This window comes from Homalodisca vitripennis, chromosome X (assembly GCF_021130785.1).
Source record: "Homalodisca vitripennis isolate AUS2020 chromosome X, UT_GWSS_2.1, whole genome shotgun sequence".
Taxonomy (NCBI): Eukaryota; Metazoa; Arthropoda; class Insecta; order Hemiptera; family Cicadellidae; genus Homalodisca; species Homalodisca vitripennis.
The window spans coordinates 70,460,931-70,486,745 of NC_060215.1; the positions used below are offsets into that span (position 1 = coordinate 70,460,931).

The following is a 25,815-nucleotide window of genomic DNA, read 5'->3' on the forward strand; positions in this document are numbered from 1 at the left end:
GTATAACATAATTAATTGAACAGAGAATCTAGTAAAGAGTAATACCATACGGGACGCAGATTTAAAAGTAGACATGTTCACTAAGATGAAATCACCAATCTCTTAGCTGCCCACCACGATGTTGGTGGGCAGCTAAAAGATGAAGGAATTAAGCCAGTAAACTTGAATATTAAGGATAGGCTTTTAGAACCACTAGAGAAGATGAGTTCACGTACAGATATCGGTGAACAAGAGTATGAAGAAATTCTGGTTGGAAGTCTCACATTGTAGTACAGAGCATCAGTGCATAAAACAACTAGCAAAAAGAAAGATTGAAAGAGTATATATGTGTTAAGAGGCACAGTTTCAAGTCTTTGTCCATGTAGCAAGGTAATGAATACAGGGAATCTTCATTATTAATAAATGATTGTCAAAGTAGACAGTATATTGTTTCAAATGACAATCAACGGGAAATATGGATAATAGGCAAAATGTTAGTTGGAGACGATGTTCAATGTACGACAGAATTGTGAATAGGAACATTGAAGATATTATTATGAAATATCGATTAGGACACGTTAATATTGAAAGATGAAGGGCATTAATGACATTTGAGTAGGTAGGAAGGGCGGAAGTGATGTTGAATGAGAACCCACGAAAATATTTAGCATTGTGGTAGTAAATGGTTATACGAGAAAACCATGAAAACAACACATTTTAACAAATCACACAGAGGTATCGCCATTTCCAAGAATTAAAATTAAAAAATCACATAACAGATGTGAATGTGAAAGCTGTAATTACTTCTTGGTTTTCGTAACTTTTCTCGTCGTAACAAGAGACTTTACCGCATTGGCAATTGGATATTGCGCTCAAACCGTGTGGCTCCTCATCTAGCGTTTTCTGAAGATAAAAATTGCCTCAGTAAACATGGAAGATAGCAAAAGGAAAGAATTGGTTCGCTAGTTCTCAAGCTAATATTCCGGAGAACGGTCTTCAAAATAGCATTCAAAAAGAGGTAAAACAATGTTGATGAAAACGGATCACCTTGTCTTATCTCACGTCCCGCACAATAGGGCAGTGACCTTTTGTCTGTCACTTAAAACACTTTTAAACTTCACTAACAAAGAATTGTCACGTACTACAAAAACCAGTGGAGCAATTTAAGCTTAACATAAACTGACTCTGTCAAACGTTATAGTGACATCTATCGATGCGTCTTTGATCGTGGTTTTGGTAAAATAACAAAATAAATAACTTAAAGTACTAAGTACTAATTAAAAAAAGTAACGCTTATGAGTGTTGATTACGGAGGACAGTGAGTTAAAAATCTTATGGAGATATTTGACAATTACTTAAGCGATGCTGAAGGGTTGGTCAGCGTCTAACTGGACAGTGTCGGTCATTTGAGGAGTGAAATCGCTCTAAAACGAAAAACATTGTCAGGGAAACCTCCAGAACCAAGCACGAGATCCAGTAAAAGAGCTTCATTACGAATTGAAATAACTTTTCTCAGCCACAGGTAACGTCATAGATTTCTGTTTCAGAAGAGGGAGAATGATTGTGATGGCCTAAATCTCCTCAAAATCCATTGAATTCCAAGGAAAAACAAACCACTTCTTCGAAGAACAGTTAAATCTGTGCGAAGTGGGTGCAATTACCAATACGCCGACCTCAATGCTCCAACAACCCATTAGCAGAAGGAATGTTCTTATCTCTCTGTTCATATAATTTGTGTACAATTTTGAGACTCGTACATATTCCCGTTACCTCAAAATCTTATTTGGAGGTTTAGCAAGAGAATAGCGTTAACTTCGGCCCGTCGTAAAAGTGTGTAAACTGCTGGAAAACCGGACTGCATCCACTCTTACGTGTCTTACCTCCACCAAACGATTGTCCATAAATCCCTATCTAGTTCACCTAAGGGACATATATAAAAAGATATTCCCACAAGAGTTCCTATGAACTTTTGTGGGTGTATTCATAGGTGTTATGTATGCCACCTATTAATAACAAGAAAAAAGTTTAGTAAAGATGTCTTATGTTAGTTGTTCGTAGTTATACTACTGGAATCGAACATCGTACAGCACAGCAAGGATCCTTGCACTCCACTTAGAGGAAGGTATTTCAAATGATATTGGACGCCGGGGATAGCTGCGTCGAGTAAAGGCCTCCAGTACCACTGGACGATGAACGAGAAAGAATAACTATAGTTTTATACAGATTATAGAGTAATCGCCGTGCAACTGGATCCTGGACAGCGCCCTTGAGGAATGCTCAATTAGTAACAAAATGCGACGATGATTCTCTATCATATGATGAGATTCCTGAGGCGAATCTCGGAATTTACCTCATCCGAAAGGCATTTCACACACGTGGCATTCTTAATAATAACATATTTGTAGTTAGGACCCAAATCAAATAATAACTACTGGATCATTAAAGGTATATATGGTAAATATGAATTTAGAGAAGATGCATATTCTTGGCAACTCCTTGGACGGAATACTCGTGTAGTACTTAGTGTTTATAAATTTCATGGGGCCTTTCTCTTAAATTCTTATGCATTTTTGTTTGGACATGTTGAAGGTAGTTGAGTTATTATGTACATAATTTAACTACGTACATTCTTGCGTGTTGTTTACACATTCTCCGTCCAAAAATACCTACATAATGTTTTTTTGTGTGGAACAGAGGCCAGTCTTACGTAGAGTTTATAACAGGCACATTTAACGATATGTACATGAAATTTATTTTGTGAATGATCTGAAAATTTTGAGTTGAATTAGATGTCGATGAAAGCGTCATCTTCCCATTTCCAATTTGTAGTACTTCTATAAATTTGTTTTTAGTTTTCTATACAAGCATGTTTACTATGTAACAAAATAAAACATAGGCCGTTGGGTTCCATATACCAAGAATTTTGTACTTTTGTACCAAGTACTGGTTTGATTGTACTTATTTAATGGAGTATGACCCGGTAGTTAAATACACTCAAGCAAGACCTTTTTACTGAAATGTTGCGTGCTTTTGGGCCCCCGAGCTGTTTTGTACACTCGAATGTTTAACAGTTTTACTAAACAAACGTCAATGGTCAATAGGAAAATCGGGAAGGTGTATAGTCAGTCTTATTGCAAATTATCCTTAATACAAGAATTATGCATATTTCCTGTGACTCTTTTTTGGTAATGACTCGAGTAGATAAAGTGGGTAGATAAAGGTAGCGAAACAATTTGTATACAAAAATATGTATACGAGTACATTAAAATTAGGGGCTTAAAACCACTATTTATATTCCAGGCAATATGGAAGTGGTTGTATAGTATTAAAAAAGTATATTTTTGGTATTACTGTGGTAATACCCCTTCTATACATTTGTAATCGAGGGACATTATAAAAGGTCGAATCACTAAAGTAACAATTTCTCCAATGTTTTACGGTAATTTTTAAAGGGGGACCGAAAGAATACGCCATATTTGAAAAATAAGCTTTTTGTTAAAATTCATATAAGATGCAAATTAAGATACGTAATATGGTTCTCAATTTCTTTAATACGTTATTAGTTAACATATGGAATGCTGTGGGTGCAAGTAAATACTAGGTCAGTCCCTTTAAACCATTTTTGAGCTTCACAAGACCTTTCACACGTACTGTATCTACTAAAATTGTTTTTAACATTTGAATAAATGAATAAACGAATAAATGAATAAATGATTTATTTCCATCAGCATCATACAACAGAAATTGCAAATACAAAACCTGGAAATTGACTGGCCACGTAACCAGTAGTGTGGCCAGTTTTTATAAGGCAAAGATAAAAATACAATAATATATTTTTTTTTTCAGTCTAGCACATAAAGTTTAAATATTCAAGAAAGACACTCTCTGCAATGTTTATGCTTTCAAACTCTAAACTAGACTACTTAAATATTGTAATAACTGTTCATTAATTAGAACTGTGAAAAGGTTTTTCAAATGTGCGTTAACATTAATTTATGACATATATTGTATGCTATGGAAATAATTAAACTATATTAACTAATTACAAGATTCAAAAATTCTACATCTTGTTTAGTCATTAGCCAACTTTTCAACAGTGAACAAAATTCCCTAAGTCTAATGCTCTGTCTTATATAATAAGGGACTTGATTAAAATATTTAGGTGCAAGGTAACTATAGGAATGCCTAAAAATGCATTTGTTTACTTTAATTAGCCTAACATTACCTGCAGAACAGCTCCTAGTATTATAGTGATATATTAAATTATTTTCTTTATTGCCACTTCTCCTGTAGAACAGACTTAAAACTTTAAACACGAAAATATGACGGAAAGGTAGTACATTTAACGTTTGGTATAATGGAAAGGAGGTTTCCCTTTTCTGCTTTTTTAAAATAATACGTAAAAAATAATTTTGAGAGATTCGTAATTTATCGATCAGAGTTTTAAATGATCAGTGTTTTAGATTTATGCCTATAAGGCTTTACTTTTGAAACTAAAAAACAACAGATTAGTTTTGAAGTTTTTGTTTACTCACGTATTGGCAATTTTTTGTAGTTTTGGAAGAAAACAAACATAGCTTAGTTTTTACAATGACCCGTTGTCGTTTTGAGACCTGTCCTTAAAATGATAATGTACAAAACTTTTGTGCAATTTTTCTGTATAATTTAGGAGTAGTTCATACCTATTTATCGGTGCCAGTGAGTGATCAATAAATTCATTTAATATTAAATTAATGTACATAATATTTAGCTTTATATTGATCAATGTAATAATAGTATCATTAAATTGATTAACTAATATTAATATAAATTAAACTATCAATTATAAAAATAAAACACTGAAACTTTAATTTTGAAATACTGTACATTGAGGTAAAAAATTAGTCCTTGTAAAGAATTATGCCTATATCTATTCGAGTACCTACATCTGTTAATGACAACTGCTAGTAACCGATTGGTTAGTATTTTTCATCTTGGCATTATTTTGTAGACGTATTTTTTTTTTAATTTTCTGCTTCAAATCTAATTTTGTGCTAACGATCGCTTTTCAAATTTAATATTATTAGACCACGCTTACCAATATTGCCAATCACATTGTTATGGATATAGATCAATAAACATTCAGTATCAAAAACTGCAATTCAAACCACACATTAAAGCAAAGCTGAAGGTAGGGTTTTATTAAAATATATCAACTTGTCATATTTACAAACTTATCTATAATTATCTTAATGGTATGAGTCTTCTTTAGAACGTTAGAGCCACTAAATTATAATCTATAATAAATTAAGTATAAGCCCTTATCATAACTAGTTAAAAGAACACTTTCTAAGAAAATTCCATAACAATTTAGTTGAAATGTCTGCTTGAGCTACGGAATAGTTCAGTTCGAAATAATAAATAAAAATTGTTCTCAAACAAGATTGTCTTGAAACACTTTACTTTACAGAATAAAAAATTTAGGTCCTTATAAAAGGCCAACTGTAATAAAAGCTCAAGAAAAAATCCCAAAAGTAAAAAGTTTCTAAAAAAATCAAATACAGTTGCTTAGTACTTCTAGACTCTTTTGAATATCAAAATACAGTTTACGCTACACTACATCATGTAACTATGATATTCATAATGAAGTACAAAATCACATACAAATTATATTTATTTCAGAAAAGTTAAAATTAAACGTGCCTTATAATTAATACAAGATCTATGCGTTTTACATAGGTGGCAGTTTGTTAAGTTCCCTTTTTACCTTTATACATATATATATTACAATATACAAATATTATAAGTCATTTTTAAGTTATATAAATTAATATACGTTTTGTTTTTTCTGGTCAGTAGAATTTTATTTTTGAAAGACAGTGATTATTTCCAATTAATAGTGACAGTAGGACATCTTGTGAAACTTAAACTGCTTTTGAGGTTAAAATAAGATATTCCGTCATTGGCTGAAACAGTGCTGTTAATACCTGAGCGCAGCTTGCCAAATAGACAGAAGAGCCTTTTACACAATTTATTATATAAAATATACATGTAAATTTAGTGTATTGCGCATTATTAATATTGATACCTAATAAATTATAGCGCATATATAATTTTCATTATTGACAGTATATAAGCCGGAGATGTTAGGTTAGTGAAGATGTGGTGTTCCTATCTCTGTATTTATGCAGACATTGGTTGACGGCGAATCCGGTTAGTTCCTAATACCGACATGTGCTTGGTAAGATAGAGTTGCAGGCTGGTTAAGCCATTATATTCTAATTACGGTCAAGACGTCTGCGATACAGTGTATTTACGTCAGTTTGACCTCTTAAATCAATTTAAAATGTTGTAAATTCGTATAAGCGCCAAATAATAAATAAATTATTAAATAATATTATGAAATAGTTTTTCTGAATCGGAAATAATTTCATTTCAAAAAGTAACGAAGAAAGTTGGTTTTTGGTCATATTATGTGAGAATTTCAATAACTGAGATAAGATAATCGATGTGTAATGTACAAAGATAGGCAATCTTTCAGATTCTGGAACCACGTGGCTATTCAAGAAATAGAGCATTTTCCATATTTGTGTTTACCCACCATGTAGGATAATAAATTTTATTCATGTCCAAACACATATTATAGGAACTCTTAAAATTGTAATAAAGTAGGAAAAATTATGAGTGGGAATGTTAAATACTAATCCCATTGTAATAAAATAAAAGCTGTTAGGGTAGAATGAAACAATAAAAAATAATTAATACTAGTAATGCAAACTATTCCATTTAGTTTTTAAATGAGGAGAAGTAATTTTATTGAATTTCGTAGAGTGCCGGTTGATTTTTGTAACATGGAAGACCATATATTTATATAAAAACTTTATTAAATAATTGAATGCCATTGATATTATAAGGAAACTGTCTTGTTTGCATGGCTTAGTCAGTAAATGTTTAGCAGTGTTAGTATGCCATGTCTCCTGTGCATGTTTATTAATAAAGCAGAGAAGTTAAAGACGCAGGAGTGAACTCAAACAAACCTTAGTAAAGGAACTCACAATAATCCTATGTTGGAGTTGGCGTCTTGGGAGGGGGAGAGGGCAACAGTGCTCACATTGACGTAGGCCCCTCGTAACCCCCCTCCCATCCCTTTCCGCTATCACTATACATACACCCCCACACGGTACCAAAATTAAATCATATTTATAAATACGTCATCCGCAATGTAGACATTACGTAATATAATATATTAAAAGAATGTATCGTGTTGTAACATATACGTGTATTACTAACATAAACAGTACTTTCTTCCAATCGTGACACAATATTCAGTTAAAAACAGTTATTTTATAATTTTATCATAAAGTTTGGCTTAAGGTTGTATATCAATATCGTGTACCGTAAAACATGAAATAGGTACTTCTTGATACTTTTACTTCAAATAGTACACCAATCCAAAGCTTAAAAAAATGACTGCATTACATCATTATGACTCAAAACAATTCAAAACTAGCATTTAACGTTGTGCTATAAATTAAGCAACATTAAAATTCTCTAATATTACATATTACGTTATACCGTATAGATTTTCCAACCGATCATAAATGCTATATACTAATGCTTACTTATGAATCGGTTGAAATATTGTGGATGGCTATGAATTACCTGGTTTCTAGGAAAGTGAGAGAACGGCTGTTCGTTTCAGCTGAACTGGACGGATACACTACGTGTGTCCATCCTTTCCACTGCATGTCGAACGGCACTGATGGCGAGAAACAGCTTTTTACACTACATTGCCATATTTGACAACAAAACCACATTTCTGTGTAAGCTCGGCACGGCGGGCACATCCAACGTCAACAGCGCGTGTGGAGACAGGACCTGGTGAATGGAACGGCAGTGGCAGCGTGGTCCGTATGGTGCAATGACGTCAGAGGTGGTCGCGGTAGGAGGCGGACGGCGGGTGGAGGGTGGTTCAATCAATGGCCACCCACCACCCTACGTCACAACACAAAACAATTTTCTGATACCCTCCCGCTCCTCTCGCATTGATCTTCTCCGTCACATCATGCCCCGTTCCCCCCTCCATCACCGGCCACAACCTCCTCTCCGAAAACTGGAATCGACGAGTTCATGACCTTCAACTACACCGCGCAAACCTAATTATAGTCTTCATCGAACTATTTTATCTCGAAGATTTGATAAAAATAGACGACATGAAATTCCAAATAGTATTTATGAACTACTTAGTATTCCAGTAATTTAACTATAGCACTTAAAATAGATGCAAAGATTTTAAGTATTTTAGTTGTTTTGAATACTCATTTAGCAACAAAAGTGCCGTTTATAATATTGTAGTGATAGTAACCTAGGTGATATAGTTCCCGATTCCAATGAGAAAGCTACGTTCCGAATAATTTACATATAGCGAATGACATCATATCAAACATTAGACGTCAAAATTTTTGATCCGAGGATCGAGCCCTCATGTGCCCCTGCCGTAAACCCCCTCTGATCAGATGACGTAAACTTTGCCTTCTTATTCCTGAGGTAGTCACGAAATATCACTTTGAGATATGACTGCTTTTCCAATCCTTGTCATCAACATCCACACGAAAAGTTCCTACCGTATGTACCGTACAGGACTGAATATGGAGTTCCGGCATCGCCTTGCTCTTACTGATGAGAGCGAAGAATACTCCTTCCATCGAGACTTCGATTTTGTAGTGGTTGTTTATATTCAGCAGGATTTGCGTGCATGCAAGTACTTCCACTGAAACTAAATCGAGGACCAGTAACTTGGAGCACCGCATGAATCTGAATGTTACGTTTTTGTGAAAAGTGTGATCTCCACAGGTTCTTGTAAGGTAATCTCTCGTGTTCCTTAACTGGATGGGTCGAAAACAATGCATCCAATATACTGTCCATAACATTACAACTGCAGTTTGGGGCGCCGGGAACGAAGTTAACTTTGTTATCTAGTTAAAATGTTCCACCCTAACGACATTTCCCATGCAGCGACCACAGGTCTTCCTACACCTATGTTGTGTTGCAGCACCGAAGTGGTGCGATTCCTTCCATAACCTCACCTTGCTTCTATTCCTCGAAGTGTTGTAAACCGGTAAATTAAAGTCAGTTGTCGTCTTGACTACAATACCAGCATTATCTATTAATTCCAGAAACACATCCTTTCTCATGACTGTGATGAAGTCCTAAATGACATAGCGCACTCTCATAATTCCCTGGTTCCACGTTTTTATGATAAACATGCACCCATAACTAAAAATCAACAAAAAGCATCCATTTCCGTAGCAGACGCAAGACATTCACTCGAAGAGACTTCGTATACAACTAGTGAGTCTTGGGATGTCGATGAGATGAACCTATATCATCGGTTTCTTGATCAGGTGAAACTAAGAAACTGAAGCAAATATATATTAATCCACTAATTGCTGATTAGTGCCAATCTTTACGTAATATTTGGTGCAATTACAAAAACGCTTAATTTAGTGAAATAATTTCCTTAATTTCCCTTAAGATATAATAGTATAATTTAATGATTTATTTTAAATCTTCAAAATGAGATAATTATTTATCAAATTTAATTTAACATAATCACCACCCTAATCCTTTTAATTTTAAGCCGGTCTTGCCACTTCACATCCGTGCAAACGAAACAATGCAACAGGATTGTTCTTCTTGTAAAACGAACTCTATTTGTAATTTCTCCAGTATCTTCAGAATTTTTCCAGTTCTTTGATTTCTGGTATGTTTTTCCAGATTAAAGGAAGTGTGCTCTTGTCTATGTACTTAACAAGATCCCATTACTAAATCTTTCACAATATTATAGACCGATTAGTACCTTACCCGTTCAATTTAAAAGTTTTTAACGCATTCTGAACTCTAAAGTTATGGATTTTATGTCTTCTAACAATATTAAAATATATTTCTATCCGGTTTCCATAAACTATACAGCACTGGGACAGCCGTATTGAGAATAACTGACGACATCCTACTAGCCATGGACCACCGAGATTGCACAATTTTGGCTGTGTTTTTGAATTCTACAAAGCTTTCGACACGGTCAACCGTAGCTTACTTCCAAACCAAGCTAAAATATCGGTTTCTCTAGTGCTGCACTTGGATGCGACCATATCTCGGTGGTCAGAGGCAGTATGAGGGTTATGCCTGAAGGACACCACCAACTTGAGACCACAGATATGAGTCTAGTTCAGACAGCTGAACTGATAAAACGTCTCGGCTCAGCAGCGGTCAAAGTCAGGTAACACACTTGTGCTTGCTTGCTGGTTTCAACCTGTGCTTTTAAGGTGATTTCTTTACTTAATTTTAATTACTTAATCATGCCGTCGCTATGTAGTGTTTGTAATGCGAGTGGTGCGATTACAGGTGGCTCGCTCAGGAGCGGGTGTTTGCGGGAAAGTGTTTCATATAACGTATGTTAAAGACAATTTGGATGAGTAGAAGACGCGTTCGGTGAGGTAATGATAAAGTAAGGATTACCGTGAAGCAGCCTCACCTCGGAGCAGTGCTACTTCTGAATCCAGTACTGCAAAGGCGCAGCTACTGAGCGCAGTACTGCGCCTCGGCAAAGGTGTTTTTACTAACTGTAATGGAAGAGGAGGTTTTCCCTATGCTGAATACATTTAAGGGTGAAATGGCAGAGATGACTGTGTCCATGAACTTCCTTTCTGACAGGGTAGATACTGCTAACAACCTGATGGGTGAGCTGCGGGGTGATCTGTCTGCATTGAAGAAGGAGTATAAGTCACTGCGGGGAAACGTTGCAAACACTCTTTTAATGTGTGAGAAGCAAGACCGAGTGAGAGCACTGGAGTAATACAGTCGCAGAACAAACATTGAGATCAGCGGAGTGCTGACTCCCCAGGAAGACATCGTGAGCATCGTCAAGGACGTGGGAGCGGCTATCTGTGTGCAGGTGGAGGAGTGACACGTCAGTAGGAGCGCACCCCATCTCTGGTAGTCGGGTTCTGTACCAAAACGCTTAAGAACACATGGATCTCAAAATTCAAGGAGAACAAAAGCCTTTTCACAGCAGATGAGGTATATGGCTCATTTTCCAAGAGCAGAGTGTGTGTAAATGAGCACCGATCTCCGGACAACAAGCTCTTCCTCTCCAGGATTAAACGAAAAAGAAGCCAGGAACTGGGCATTGCCTTCGTGTGGTGCCGCGAAAGTAAGTTCTTTGCGAGAAGAGTCAGCGGTGAGAGATGCTATCGGATATACAAGGTGACTGACTGACAAAAACTTGAGTATGTTAGTTGTTATTTGGACTAAAGTTGGACAAATTTAAGAAAATAAGTTTTAGTTTGTGCTTTCTTTCTTTAGCACAATACAATTAAAAATAGGTTATAACAAATAAATATTTAATTTCTGCAATTATAAAAATATTATAAATGGAATACTCCTTTTTTGATCACAGTTTTTTTGAACTAGGCGGTTGTAAAACGTTATATTCAAATCATTTTACTGTTATATAGGAAGCGTAAGACAAAACTTTAATAAGTTTTTATTATACTTTTCTCAACTGAATGAAACAATTAGTTTCATGTTTTAAGCAAGATATGGGTTAACAAAGATAAACTGGACTTATGCTGTTTACCTAATTATAATATTCATGCGCACTGTAATAGTAGCTATAGGTCGAGAGGGGATTTATGCCGTTTTTTAAATAATATTTGTACAACTGAATCTGATATTAATAGTATGAAACATGCAGATACCCTACTCCTTAATATTTAAGCTTAAGAAATAATAATGTGTGTTTTCCTTTAATAAATAAACCAACAAAATCAACCTCTAATTCTCCAGCATGTATGACTATATTTTTATCAGAAATAGAAAAAATTCTCAATTTTAACTGTGAAATATTTGACACAGATCTTACAGATGATTTTGTATTAGGCCTGAAAATAGAAACCGATAATTTAAATGTCAAAGGAAATGATCTAGAAATTTAACTAAGAAACTCAATTATTGATTACAGTAACGTTTATAAAAAATAAATTCAGTTGATTACAGTGAAATATTTTTGATTAATAACGTTATTGAGCATTGTTTTTAATCGATAATATATAATTTTATATTTGGTTTCAATCGATTTTACCACATTTTAAGTAATATTATTAATAGTAGTAAAATATAATTGAATTGAAATAAAAACATTTCTAAAGCCAAGGTAATTAGTCCGTGGATGTCAGAAAAAGTATTAAATAAAGTTAAAAACAGAAATAATATTTATAAGAAGTAAAGAAAAGGCCTTACGACAACATTTTTAAAAGTTATGAAAACAAGTTTTCTTTTAATTATAGTTATAGTTATTACAATTATTAATTATAGTAATAGTTATTATAGTAATATTAGGTAATATAGTAATAGTAACGCAGAGTAATGTTAGGTTTGATAAGATTGATTTAGAAGACGGATCAATTATCAGCGAGATAAAATCTGTAGCAAATAAGTTAAATAGTTATTTGGTCAATTTGGCCCAAACTGATAAGGATAGTCAACGTTCCGAGCTTTGTAGAGCTGGGCCTTCATCACCGACCCCCAATATTTTTTAGAAATATTTAAATTAAGTGTAGTTGTTCCTATCCAAAAGAAAGAAAACCCTTAGAAAAATTAGACATTATTAAGCCGATTAGAGTTTTGTAACTTTTTTTCAAAAATCATAGAGAAATTAATGCAATAGAGACTTGTATCTTTTCTTGATAAGCAAGAAATAATAAGTTCTAACCACTTTGGCTTTCAAAAGAGGAAATCGACGGAAAACGCACTTCTTAGATTAACAAACAAAATCTATGTAACTACTGTCTCGTAGCTTTCACAACTCCAGAATAGCTTCTGCACTTTTCATAGATTTTAAGAAACGTTTCAATTTAGTAAACCACAATATTTTATTGAAAACGTTAGATGCTGTAGGTGTACGTGGTGTTGCGCTTGATTGGTTCAGCAGTTTTCTTGAAGACAGGGAGCAGGTGGTGAGAGTCAGGGATCGCCTCAGCTCGCTTCATCCTGTCGCTGTCGGAGTCCTGCAGGGCTCAGTGATTTCCGCCACACTTTTTCTTGTTTTTATAAATGACCTTTTATGGAAACTATTTCACGAACTCATTCAATCTTTCGCTGATGATATAGACTTACTCTATTCACACTCTGGCGTAAGGTTTCTTTGGAATGCAATTAATGCTGATCTTGTAACTCTGAGTGAATGGTGTATTGAAAATATAATGCAAGTCAAACTTTTTAGGACGAAATACGTTAATTTTGATATGACTTTTAACTTGAGCTCTACTTTAGTTTTTCCAAATTTTAATTGCTTACATAATAATTGTTTTTGTGAACAAATATCAAACGTTGATAGTATTAAAGATTTAGGAGTGCCTCTGAATGAAAAGCTCACATTGACAAAGCACATTTCAAATCTACAAAACCAAGCTAGACAGTCCATAAGACAATTTTATAATTTGCGAAATAATTGTGATGAAAACTTACTCAAACATTATATTTTGCATTGATCCATTCACGTTTGCAATATGCTATTGTATGTTTGGGGGGGGGGGGGAATTTTTTATAGTTCACATATAAAATTAAGAACAACTCACATCATTTGTTTGTTTTTAAAGTCTTATGAATCTTTTACATTTCCAGTGGTAATACTGGTACTCAAAATTTATTTTACAACGCAAGAAAGGTAAGTAATAATATTTTAGAATACCAAGTTAATAAAGCTAAAATATAAAATTCATATAAATAATAAAATTCAAACGAACATAAAGCTTTTTGGGACCACATTTTTGTAATAACTTACCAAGTGATAAAAATATTTGCTCTAATAAAAATTCAAATCATTAAAAACTTGGTTGTTAAATTGCGAGGCTGTTTTTGATTGTTTATATAGGGTATTATGTGAATTTATTTTGAAGTGATTTATTTTATTTTCTAATTTATTTTATACTAACAACAGGTATTTTTGTTTTACCCATTACATTTATTTTAGTTTTTTTCACATGCCATGTTTCAAACAATTCATGTTATTTGTAAAAGAAGTAATTAAGTTTGAGTTACCACCACAGTATCGGCTGAGGACAATGTTTGTTTTTGCTGAACTGGGCTCAATATTTCGTTGTTTACTTTTTGTTCATTTTGTATCCCCTGATCACAATTACTTGGAAAAGTGATCAGCTAATTTCCTAGTTTTAATATTATTATGTATTATATATTTAACCGTGGAAATAAGTTAATTATTCATATAATTATGCAGTGTGCCACAGATATCCTCAATACGCTCATTGATGTTTAATCTTTACATAAATGGTGTTAGTACAAAATACTTTAACACACTCGTTTTGACTATCACGCTGATATCTAAAAATATATACTCACTTTAAAGTTACTAAAGTTCATAAGATAATCAACATATTGAGATATTGTACATATTGTACGGTAAACTCAAACTTAATTGAGACAAAAATAAATCAATACTAATTGGACTCGAAACTCTTTGAATAAGGAACAATGGCGAAAGTTAAAGTCAATTGATCATTTTTACCTTACTTCAACAAAGTAAAAAAGCTCAGGGTTAATTATAATTAACACTACTGAATTGAATGAGACAGTGATTAATACATGTAACAGCGTATTTCCAGGTATATATCGGTTTAAACATAGCGTTTCATGTAAAAGTTTTGTTTGGATAGTCACATATTTCTTTTCTCATTTTAACTACTTTAGCATTGATATAAATAAATGATATGACTGTACATCTAAGTAACAGACTAAACTATAACGAACACAAAATTATTGCATACATTAAATTTTTTTAATCCGACGTGGGAATCAAATGTTTTTCAATAATACAAAGAACTTAATAACACTGCACTAATAACTTAATAACTTTGCAACATCTATTTGTATTTAAGGTACTTAGGCTATTTTACATTAAAAGTGGTAATTTGGGAACTACGGACTTAAATTACGGTACTAGAAGAATAGACCAGAGAATGTTTCGACTACCAAAAGTCAATAAATCAATCCTAAAGCAGTCTTTTATGTACAATGGGCCGAAACTATTCAATAAATTACCATATGAGTTGAAAATTGCCGTTAACAACAATTTTTTTTATAGGAAATTAAAAGAGTTTTTACTGACAATAGAGGATTGTTTGTTCTTTTTCAAATAAAATTACTTGTACAAATAAAGACTGAATAAATAAAAATAATAAAAACCATGTAAATAAACTAGGATTAATTTTAAGTTTGTTTGTAATGTTATGTAATCTATTATATTATTATTATTTTATTATTGAATTTGAATTATTTTTGTGTACAAAGTTTATTTTAATTTCATTTAAACTGCTAACCAAGTTTTATTTTTATTTAATGTAGTTCATTTTCAACAGAGAAACTTATTTTTATGATATATAAAGGAAAAGTAGTTGTGTGTAAATAAATAAAACTATTTTAGAGTAAAAGGAACAAGTTGTACTTCAGGAAGATTTTAGTTCAGTTTTAGATTTGGTTCTGAGTTTAAGTTGGTAGTGTTTTAGATCAATAGTAGTGATAAGACTTATGTGGACGCCACAGAGAGCAGCCCGGCTGAAACAATTGAACTTGTATCTGGACGTAGATAAGATACTTGTAATTTAAGTACTCGCACTGGCCACACTACTTGTAAAAGTGGTCAGTCTTTCCAAAGATTGTATTTTGTTAATGACTGTACATATTTGCTGTTGGAAATAAATTCAATTCAATTCAATTCAATTCGATTCAACTTAATATACTTACAGTATTGCACTAGAGACAAATGAGAGATGCATCGCTGTTACATACGATACTACAGACTGGTTTGATTCTCTACATTGCACGCAATTTTGAATATGTGGCAAGCTATATTCTATAATATATTGAGAGAAGCTCAAGAAATACTCGCTCTGTCGTTTCTGCATTGTGTACTCCTCACCACCCAGAACAACGGCATTCAACAGATATTTACTGTCACTGCATGTCGAACATAGAACTCTCTTCGTGAATATAATAGACAACCACTTTGGTTGGGCTGACGCTTAAAAAGCATTATGCTGGGTACTGACAGTCGGATGTGTGTGTATAATAATACTTGAATGGAAATTGAAGCAAAATTATTTGTACTTTTTACTATAACACATAATTATTTCACCGATTTTTTTAAAGTCAAGTTTTTTTCAGATTTAGTAAACCGACTAGTATTTAACTTATAGTTTCAACATAAATGTGTTGTAAGTACATTGAAATTACAATAGAATACGTTTAAATTGCCATTAAGGTCCAACTTTTTTTCTCAATAAATAGGTATTTTCGATAATCAACTCCAGTGTGTTAGAGCGACTTTACTGAGGAAGCGACGTCCCACTCTTGATACTAGAGAGATGGGCAGAACGGGTCTATTGATTTCTAACTGGAAGATTGAGTTTGGTGTTCTTATTTTTGTAGCTATGGCAGACTTCAATGACCCTCTGTTATTGATTCCGAGAGAAAGGTTTTAAACCTAAAAAGCTACGTCAGGAATGGTCTGCATTTAGTCAGGTATCGATGTCCGCGACGTTTGCCGTGACTAAGCCCATCCTTCCGATAATCCTGCATCAGTCGACTGAATTCCCTCACACTCAATCCCATTAGCATAGGAACCAGTGGCGACAATAACAAGAGGAGTAAAATATTTTCGGGCAAAGGAGCTGGCCTCTTATAGGGGATATTTCATACCGTTGAACACCAGGTCGCATACAGCCAAACGCATTCTGCCAACGAATCTCAGGCTCCTTCGACGGCACAGAGCCCGCCATGAGCTCTACCATGAATGGTATTGGTATAATATATTTGTAAAGCTTGGCTATGAGTTATGGGCGTCGAATGATGTAAACGCTTATTGGATTGGAGGACACATTTTTTTACATTAATTTCCATGAAAATATTCTTAGGGTACTTACGAAACTTTTTCTTTAATTTTGGTGGCCCCTTAAGAAAGCAATAACACCAAAATACAACAAGCAATAAAAAAAGGTAATAACACTAACTTTTTATCGGCACATTCATCATTTGGTAATTAGTCTATGGAAGTTTTGGAAAATTTTAGGATTTCCGTTGTGTTATTAGAAAGATTTGGTTTACTATCAAATGACTATTTCCTTATAAAAAAGTCATACGTTATTTTTTTAATACTATGAAAATAAACTACACGCGATACTTCTGGCTATAAAATTGGTATAACATCAACTAACATTTAAAATTATATTTTGTAAATACATTAAAATCAATATTATTAATAATTTATTGTAGAAATTATACAAGTCTTCAATAAAGGGAGCCAAAGAAGGGAGTGGGTGGGGTAAGAGATACAAGAGTCTGCTGGCTGCAAACTCTCATCAGTTTATTCCCAGATCTCAAATGAAACTAATACCACTCTGTCTACTGTTCGGAATAAAGAAGCTTTGGTCGCTGATCAATCAATCCACTTAACCAGATGGTATAGAAGAAGGTTAAAGACAACGTAGCCTGTGCAAGGTTTGAAAAGGCGCACAAGCAATAAATTGATTTTTTTACTTCATACAATATAGAAATACAGGTTTTAATTTGGTCATTTATGTATCACAATACTAGTCTCCTGTGGAACAGATCGATGAAAGTTCATATGGTAAAATAGGCACTGTTAGTTTTCATTAGTGTAACAAGTTAGCTAAGGAATTATTTTAGAAGATCCTTACCCGATCGTTTAACAAACACAAGAAAAAACTAGTTACAAATAAACTTATAAATTCATATTGAAAAGAGTTACAGCTTCAGTGCTGTCACAACACTAGTCGCTTACACTACGATGTCGTAGTGCTTACGGTATAGTTCGTTACAATGATAAACAACTGTTTATCCTTAGTTGTTGTATTGTTATCCTATATACCTCACTAAAAATATCTGTGTCTTTTTAAATTTCATTACCCAATTATAATACTATCCTACAGAAAAACACTAGGACTCCAAAAATGTATTTTTTTCAACAAAAACTGCAAGAGCAGGAAACGTAGTCAAAATTCATTTGTTATATTATAGAATTTATTGTACCATAACAAAAAGTACCACATATTTCTTTCTCGGAAAGTTTTCACTGGATTTTGCATTACTTTCTTGGAATTGTAATACGCCCTCGGAATAAGGGAGCTTTCCTGGTTAGTAAAGAGTTACAAGTATAAAATCTCATCGTTTTCCAAGAACGTTACACATTAAGTCTTTGTCGGTTTAATATTTTTATTGTTGTAGGCTTTAACGTTATTGCATATTTTTTACGCTGATGTACTATGTATTTCGCATTACCCTTCTTCAGGTAAAATTAACAAAGTGAAACACATAAAATTACCAAAAACATAAATACAAACAGATAAATAAATCAATAAACATAATATTTTTGAAATGTAAAACATTTGTTCAAACTGTGCTCAAAAAATATGTGGTGAGTGTTCAGACTATTTAAATTTACTATCGAAGATTCAATCCATAAGGAAATTTAGATTTTGTGACAGTTTGACATGCTTGATCTAAATTTCTTAATTTTGATGTATTTGAATTATGATTAATTTATCGTATTGGTTTCACTTTATATTAATATTCAAAAGATTATTTGTGTATTTTAATATGAATGACTAATGGTTTTGTTTCATCATAATACTTGAAATTATAACGGTGATCTGTTAATTCTTATTCTTAGATTATTTGTTGTAGAGCCAATGTAGTCTTTCGGGAATTTTTTACATTTAATTTGATACACTACGTTTTTTGTATCACATGTCAAATTGACAATAATTTTGTAAACTTATTAGTTGAATTCCTTTCGAATTCTGATGACTCTTCTATTTCATTACGTACCATGCATCTTGATTTATTACAAGGATGTGCTCCCTTGAAATTAGTTTCCACATCAGAATCAGCTGGTAATTTTGCTTTGATATAAAGTCCTTTAAGATAGGAGGTCTTTTAAAAACAATGCGTGGAATACTTTTCAGAAATGAGTCTGTCAGTGGATAATTTTGTAAGCTACTTTAAAAATGTTGTTAATTTTCTAGAGACCAGGATGATATTGTGGTATTAATTTCGGCTCATTATAATCTTTCTTTTTGTCATAAGTATTATTCAGGTTACTTTCATTGAGCTGTAGCTTTTCATTCTAAAGCTTCTCAGGATATCCTCGTTTTAAAAAACGCATCATATATGTCACTACAGTAATTTTTAAGATCTTCACCATCGCTGCATAATTTTGTTGCTCTTGCAAACCAGACTTTTGGGAATCGATCTTTTTACATATACAGGGTGACAACTGTTTTAGTGAAGATATTGGTTTTAGTAGGTTTTACATTAATTTTTATGTTTCAAGTAACCTTCCTTGATGTAAACGTCAATATCCAGAAATGTCAATGAACCTGATGAAATTTCCCAAGTCAATTTTAAATTGTTTTCGAAGAGTTCAATGCGTTTAAGAAACCTAAAAGTGTTTTATTCCTCTCTGTCCATAACATAAAAATGTCGGCTATATATCTAGTCCAGAATAAAGGTTTAAACATTTGAGAATATAAAAACTCTTGCTCAAATTTCGTCATAAAAAGATTTGCTTATGATAGGGCATATGCCATTCGGGTTTTGAAATCGAAAACAAATTGGAAGATAATATAAAATTTATGAGAGCAATGATAAAGTTAGTGCTTGATTTTGAATTTCCAGGCCTTTTATTTAGAAATTGTTTCACAGCTTCCATAACGTTAGTGTGGTCAATATTGGTATATAAGGAACATGAATCGTTACTAACGTTACATCTGTTGCAACATGTCGGGTTATTTCTTTTAATCTTTCAATAACATAATCAGTGTTTTACAAGTAAGATGGTACATTTTTTTAAAAAACTCCTGTAGGTAACCGTCTACAAACCCTGGTATTCTTTCTGTGGGGGATAATACTGAGGCGACTATAGGACGACCAGGTGGTGATATCTTTGTTTTATGGACTTTAGGTAACAGGTAGAAAACGGGTGTTGGAGGATTTATATTTATTAAAATATCAAGTATCTCTTTTGGAAATCTCTCTTTAAACTCTATAGTTTCTCCAAAAATTTAGTTATTTCTTTATTGAAGTGGATTGTCATATCAGATTTTAATAACTGATAAGTGTCTTCATTTTACAATTGACGACTGATCTGAAATGTTCATGATTGCTGTTACGTCACCTTTGTCAGCAGGAAAAATTACAATATTTTTTTATGTTTCAGCGATGAAATGGCTTTAGATTCTTCCTTAAAAAGATTGGTTGACGTCGAAAAATCATCAGAAAAATTTGGATTAGCAATATTAGATAAAATAACATTCAAAAATTGTTCAATTGAATGGTCTGGACTTAATGGTGGTGGTTCCCAACTGTACGTATCCTTGAAGTCTTCAGTGAACGTTTTCATTTCAACATTCATGCAATTTAAATTGCTACTATTTTTGTGTGTTCATTTGAGAGTCTTTTTTACTATCAACAAAGTTGTTTTTTGTTTGATCTGACATTTCGGGCAAATTGAATAGTATCCATCACTAATTGAATGCGGTCAAAAGTTGGAGTTGGAGCATGTTACGTTCCTTAGACAACAATGCATTGCAAATTGTATAAGCATATTGTTTTGTCGAGATGATGGAGGTAGCGATGAGTACGGGTTTGGGGATGAAGGCGGAGGTATTGATGGAGGTAATCTGAAGCTATTTAATAGAGACGAGTCTATGGATATGTTGTTGTTATTTTAAGTGGGCTGCAATTCGCTTGAAGATTTCAAGGGTAAAGGAGTTTATTGTACTGTCGCGTATACATTAAATTTTGAGTTCCTGAATTGGTTTGGAACTGGGGTATAAACTCTCCTGAACGTAGAACATTATTAATATAAATATTATGCTGTATGTACATAATTTGTGCAATATTAAAACAATAGGTCTGATAGTAAAGATTGGTAAACTTTCGCTGATGAATTTTGCATTTTGTAGAAATTCATGGCATGTTGTCTAATTTCATCACAAATGGTAGCGTAAATGGAAAGGTATAATATACAAACTGTTGAAATATGTATGCTTGACGAAAATGGAATTAAAGTTGTCTTCTGTAAAGATCATAAACTGTATTTCTAAGCACTGTACTAGTATTAAGTGAAATCTCACTGTAAGACCTTTTGACAAAAGCACTAATTGTATACAAGCAGAAAAAAATATAACGTGACAGTAAAATTTTACTAATTTTACCATATGAAATCAAAGTAGTTTTTGAGCTCATTCCTGTTATTCATCAGTGTATGTATGCTTCACGACCACGAACAGTCCTCAGCTGAAGTAATCACTTCGTTAATGTCATTAAGAATATTATTCCTACCAAAGTGGATTGTAAGGGAGTTTTAGTTATACGATAAGTTAGTAGTTGTACGATTAAAAGCAGAATTGCAGAACCACGTTCGTAAATTTGGCACGCATTTATTAATAATGAACTATATATTTAAAAATATAGTTCAAATTGCATTTAAATTATAATAAAGTTTAGCTTGCAAGATATCGCATAATACACATTATACTCTCGCAGGTACACCACTCAAAGCATATGCTTTTAGTTTATCTAAAAATATTTAAAATTAAACTCATTTTCATTAATTTGATTACAGGGTCATGCTAGAACAATAACCCTCTGGTCTAGATGTGGTTCAGTTTCTAAGTCTAATTTAATCTTGATCTTTTGTTATCACCCATTTCCTTCTGCTGAATCTAAATTTCCAATAAATATAGTAATGTCTGGTGAAAGCTTTTCTTTCTTAAGCTATAACCTAAGCGAATTATACATTTTTTAATGAAATGTATGACGAGATTACATTTTAAAATGAAACATGGTATGATGTTTAATAGAATAGGAAATAAGAAATAATTTAGTTTTTGTAAAAAACCTATATTTTCCTTGTCATTTTTAAAGTAAGCGTATATACAGGAAAAATGTCTATCTTGAGCCAATTTTTGAGGGCCTGATTAAAGATGATCCGAACCGCTACTTTAAATGCCTACAATCCCTCGTGTAATAATAAAAAAACTTTAAAATTTTTTATCCCTTCAGTGAAGATATCTTAGAGGGCTGTCTTAGATATATCTTAGAGGTTGTGAGTGACTATGAATGAAAACAACTAATCACAGCACCTAAAACCGTTAGTACAATCTATATGGTAGAATAGAATTACAAAGATCAGCCCTGCAATAAAAAGTGGTTGTTTGAACAGTTTTATCATTAATGATGTCTACTATATAACTATGCGCGGCCAACTTGGGTCAAGTTGTGTTGCTTCTTCTTTGTAACTATCTCTATTTTTTTACAATGTAGGATTACATTTCTTATCACGTTCTAATCTTACAACCGTTTTAAAACTAACGTGTATGCGATTTGAAACTAAGATATCATTTTCTAAAATAATATTCCAATTTTATTTATTTGAAGTTAAAGTAGCACATGTGAATTACGGCTGAAATTGAAACGAACGATCAAGAAAAAATATTTAACTTTTCCAGATAAAATATATATAAAATAGTAAATGTTGTATATTTAAGTCAAATGTTGATTTTCAATATACCTCACATTATGGTTACAAAGAGTTTTAAATGAACACTAATATAAATTGTCTATACTAATTAATTTTGTTTACTTAAAGGAATAGTAGCTTACCTGGAAGAATTGGAAACCTTGCAAATTCTAGGTGAGTCTTCCATTTCGGTATGAACACCTTCTGCACCTACAAAATCAAAATCAAATCATTCAATTATTCTTCGTTACATATAAACTGAATCTTAGACTATTTCAGAATCCCTTAAATTATGAATTCAAATCGAGTTTTTCATAAATAGGATTATGTCATAAAATTGCAAATTTAATAATAAAAAAAAGAAATAAATTGTCTCTGCTTATATTTAAATAAAATGACTTTGATACATATTGTAACTCTTGGTAGGAAAGTCCATTCCAACGCACCCAGAAAATTGTGCACTCTAACTCATCAAGACTTGTATCTCGGCAACTTTCTTACTAGACTCTCAGTATTACAAAGTTCTAATCTAGAAAGCATTTTGTAATTCTAGCAGAACTGTCTATTGACAACGGCATGAGACACGTTGGGATTTAAAGGCTAATGAGACAAAGTTCTTAACTCGGAGAGCATACCAGTTTGTTGTTAAGCCGATTAGTGATTACACAAATAAATGTAAATGTAAAAATATTCGTGGTATGTACTTCAGAACATTAATTGTAATATTAATTGATTATTTGTAATTAGCCAGTACGGTGGAGGGCTCCACCATATTGGCTAATTAAAACAATGAAGTAGAAGGAAACCAGTTGTTTAGACAGGACCTTTATTGTAATATCAACGCCTGTGTAATTTATTTGCCTTTAATAAGTGTGTTAAACAGCAGTTTCTGAAATGTTTGTACTTTTTATTTTATACTCAATGACTCGGAGTTCCAACTGTATTTGGATATCAAAACAGCTTCATAGTGAGAACCCACGGGTTTAAATTTAGTTATTTGCATAATCTTATGGTACTTGGTTTAGTTTTTCTGTTCTGTATTTTAAATTTATTCTAATTTTGAAATGAGACCTATTGAGATGAGAGAAAAAATTCGTATTTTACAGGATATTTGAGACACGACTTGAATAAACATTTTACGCAACATTTTATGTGACCTAGTTCAGTTGCTTAATTCAGAAAAAGGTTCAAGGTCTCATGCTTTTATGCGGACGTTCATACGAATAGTAAGAAATGCAAATAATAACTGCGTTAATAGTTATGCGACAGTAGTTTAAACTTTCAAGCATCACAACTCAATGATTGAGAGAATATTGAGATTGAAGACGCGTGTTTTGTCACAGATATCTTTTGTTTGGAAAATTTTTATAAAGTAAATATAATTGAAGTTACAAATTTCAAGCATGAAATTAAAATTATTGTAGTTATTTATTGTTTGAACATATCCGGTTTTCTCAGATTTCAACTGCGCAATTGTTGAATTGCGAGGTTTCGAAACTGTATCTTAGCGAATTAGTGAAAGGTGGAGTGTTAAAGAGGTGGGAATAACCTGAAACATTTATCTAATTACGTTTAGTGGTACTACAGATTACTATATTTATTTGGGTAGGCTCCCACTCACGCGTACAGTTCACCAGCCTTCCTACTGGCCAATAACATCAGACTCGTAGACCTCTCGGTAGATCACGTGTCAGTAAAAATCAGTAAAAAAACAGTAAAGAGACCCAAGCAAGTAACGATTAAGAGAAATTAAGCTTTTCTTAGAACAAACTCAGGTATCGTTTCACGCCACGCAAAAATTCGAGGAACGTGAAAAACCTACATTGCGACTTTGAGGTGTTATAGGGTCAAAAGTCCCTCATGTTAAAATGTAAACTCTGAAACTATGAAACCTATATTTTGTACTGATATATAATTAGAGTCAAGATGAAATACTCTCTTAAAGAGTAAAATATGTACCACCTTTTTGAACATCTTTCGTACGACATTTACGGAAGAAAACTAGTTTAAAATGTATAGAGTTTTGGGGCCTATTTTAAAATCATGACTAGCGCAGTTTTCCGTATGGGAAGTAAATTGTACTGTTAATATAATCTGCCTTAAAAAAGGCACAATAAGAGCAACGATATTATATTGTTTTACAAGACTACCATCAATAAAACAAACTGGGTGAATTTTAAGTTTTTTATGGCAGATTGGACAGTATCAACCAATACGGGAGGTATATATGTATATACTTCTTATAGATCGCTCATATATGTTTATCTCAGATTCCTTGTGTAACTAGTTAACTCAATAAAAGGGACGTAGTATTTTCCAAACTTCTAACACAGCACAGGGCTATTAGATACTGGCAACTGGAAGTAAGAGTGAATATTTCATGAACCTGTAAAAACATTGTTTCTAAATTTGGCCACTTTCGACTTCAGATACCATTATACATTTCTAGATTGCCCTCAGAAGTTCTTCTTTTAACTCCTATCTCAGGCTTCAATTAAATTAGTCATCTGTAATTTTATTATACATATTTTACGCACACCCGCTTAAGTAGTAATGTACCGCTTACGCAAGTTACTGAAACACATTTGACAGAAGAAGAGAGAAGATTATTAACTAAGTTATAGGATGAAAGCCAGAAGCATGAAAACTAATAATCTCCGGGTGAAAAGTACTAGTATGAAGCAAAGGATACTTGTTTATGCAAATGATGTCTCAAGAGGAGGATGATACCTGAATGCAATGGACATTGCAACACCGCCAATATATTTGTGTTTTATATATCGATTTAATATATATCGTAATATATATTCGTATTATTATTATTATTATTAATATATAATCGTAAATGTGTAATAAGAGTCGAAGATATCAGGAGGATCTGTTGCAAAAATAAAAAGTATAGACTCAAGGTAGTCGAACCTTACACGTTTCAAGAAAATCTTCCAGATCAGGTTTATCCAGAAAGAAAATAGTCCTTGGTGACAGTGAGAAAGACAAAGACGCTTACCTCTTGGTGCAATGGCATAGTATTTGAAATCTGTAAATAATACAAATATGGTACAACTGTACAACTGTCAAAATTGGTCAGTTGACAGCCATGTTTAGAACAAAGCAATAATTCCAGTTATAGAAGCTGGAACCAATAAGGTAAAGAAGGTAAAATATCTGGTCAGGTTTCGTCCATAAACCTGCTCTTTTCAGATAGTAAATTCCATAATTTTTCACTCACGTTTGTAGCT

At 32.9% G+C, this 25,815-nt stretch overlaps 1 protein-coding gene across 2 annotated transcripts in view; it reads right to left on the minus strand.

Annotated features, from left to right (window-relative positions):
• LOC124369165 overlaps positions 1-25,815 on the minus strand; it is a 131,593-nt gene that overhangs the window by 36,096 nt on the left and 69,682 nt on the right. Inside the window, exon 6 of one of the 2 annotated variants that reach the window (XM_046826959.1) lies at positions 22,720-22,786. In XM_046826959.1, coding sequence (XP_046682915.1) covers positions 22,720-22,786 — 67 coding nt within the window. Of the gene's footprint in view, positions 1-7,620; positions 7,858-22,719; positions 22,787-25,815 lie in introns of those variants that run through there. The other variant, XM_046826960.1, reaches the window with a different exon arrangement.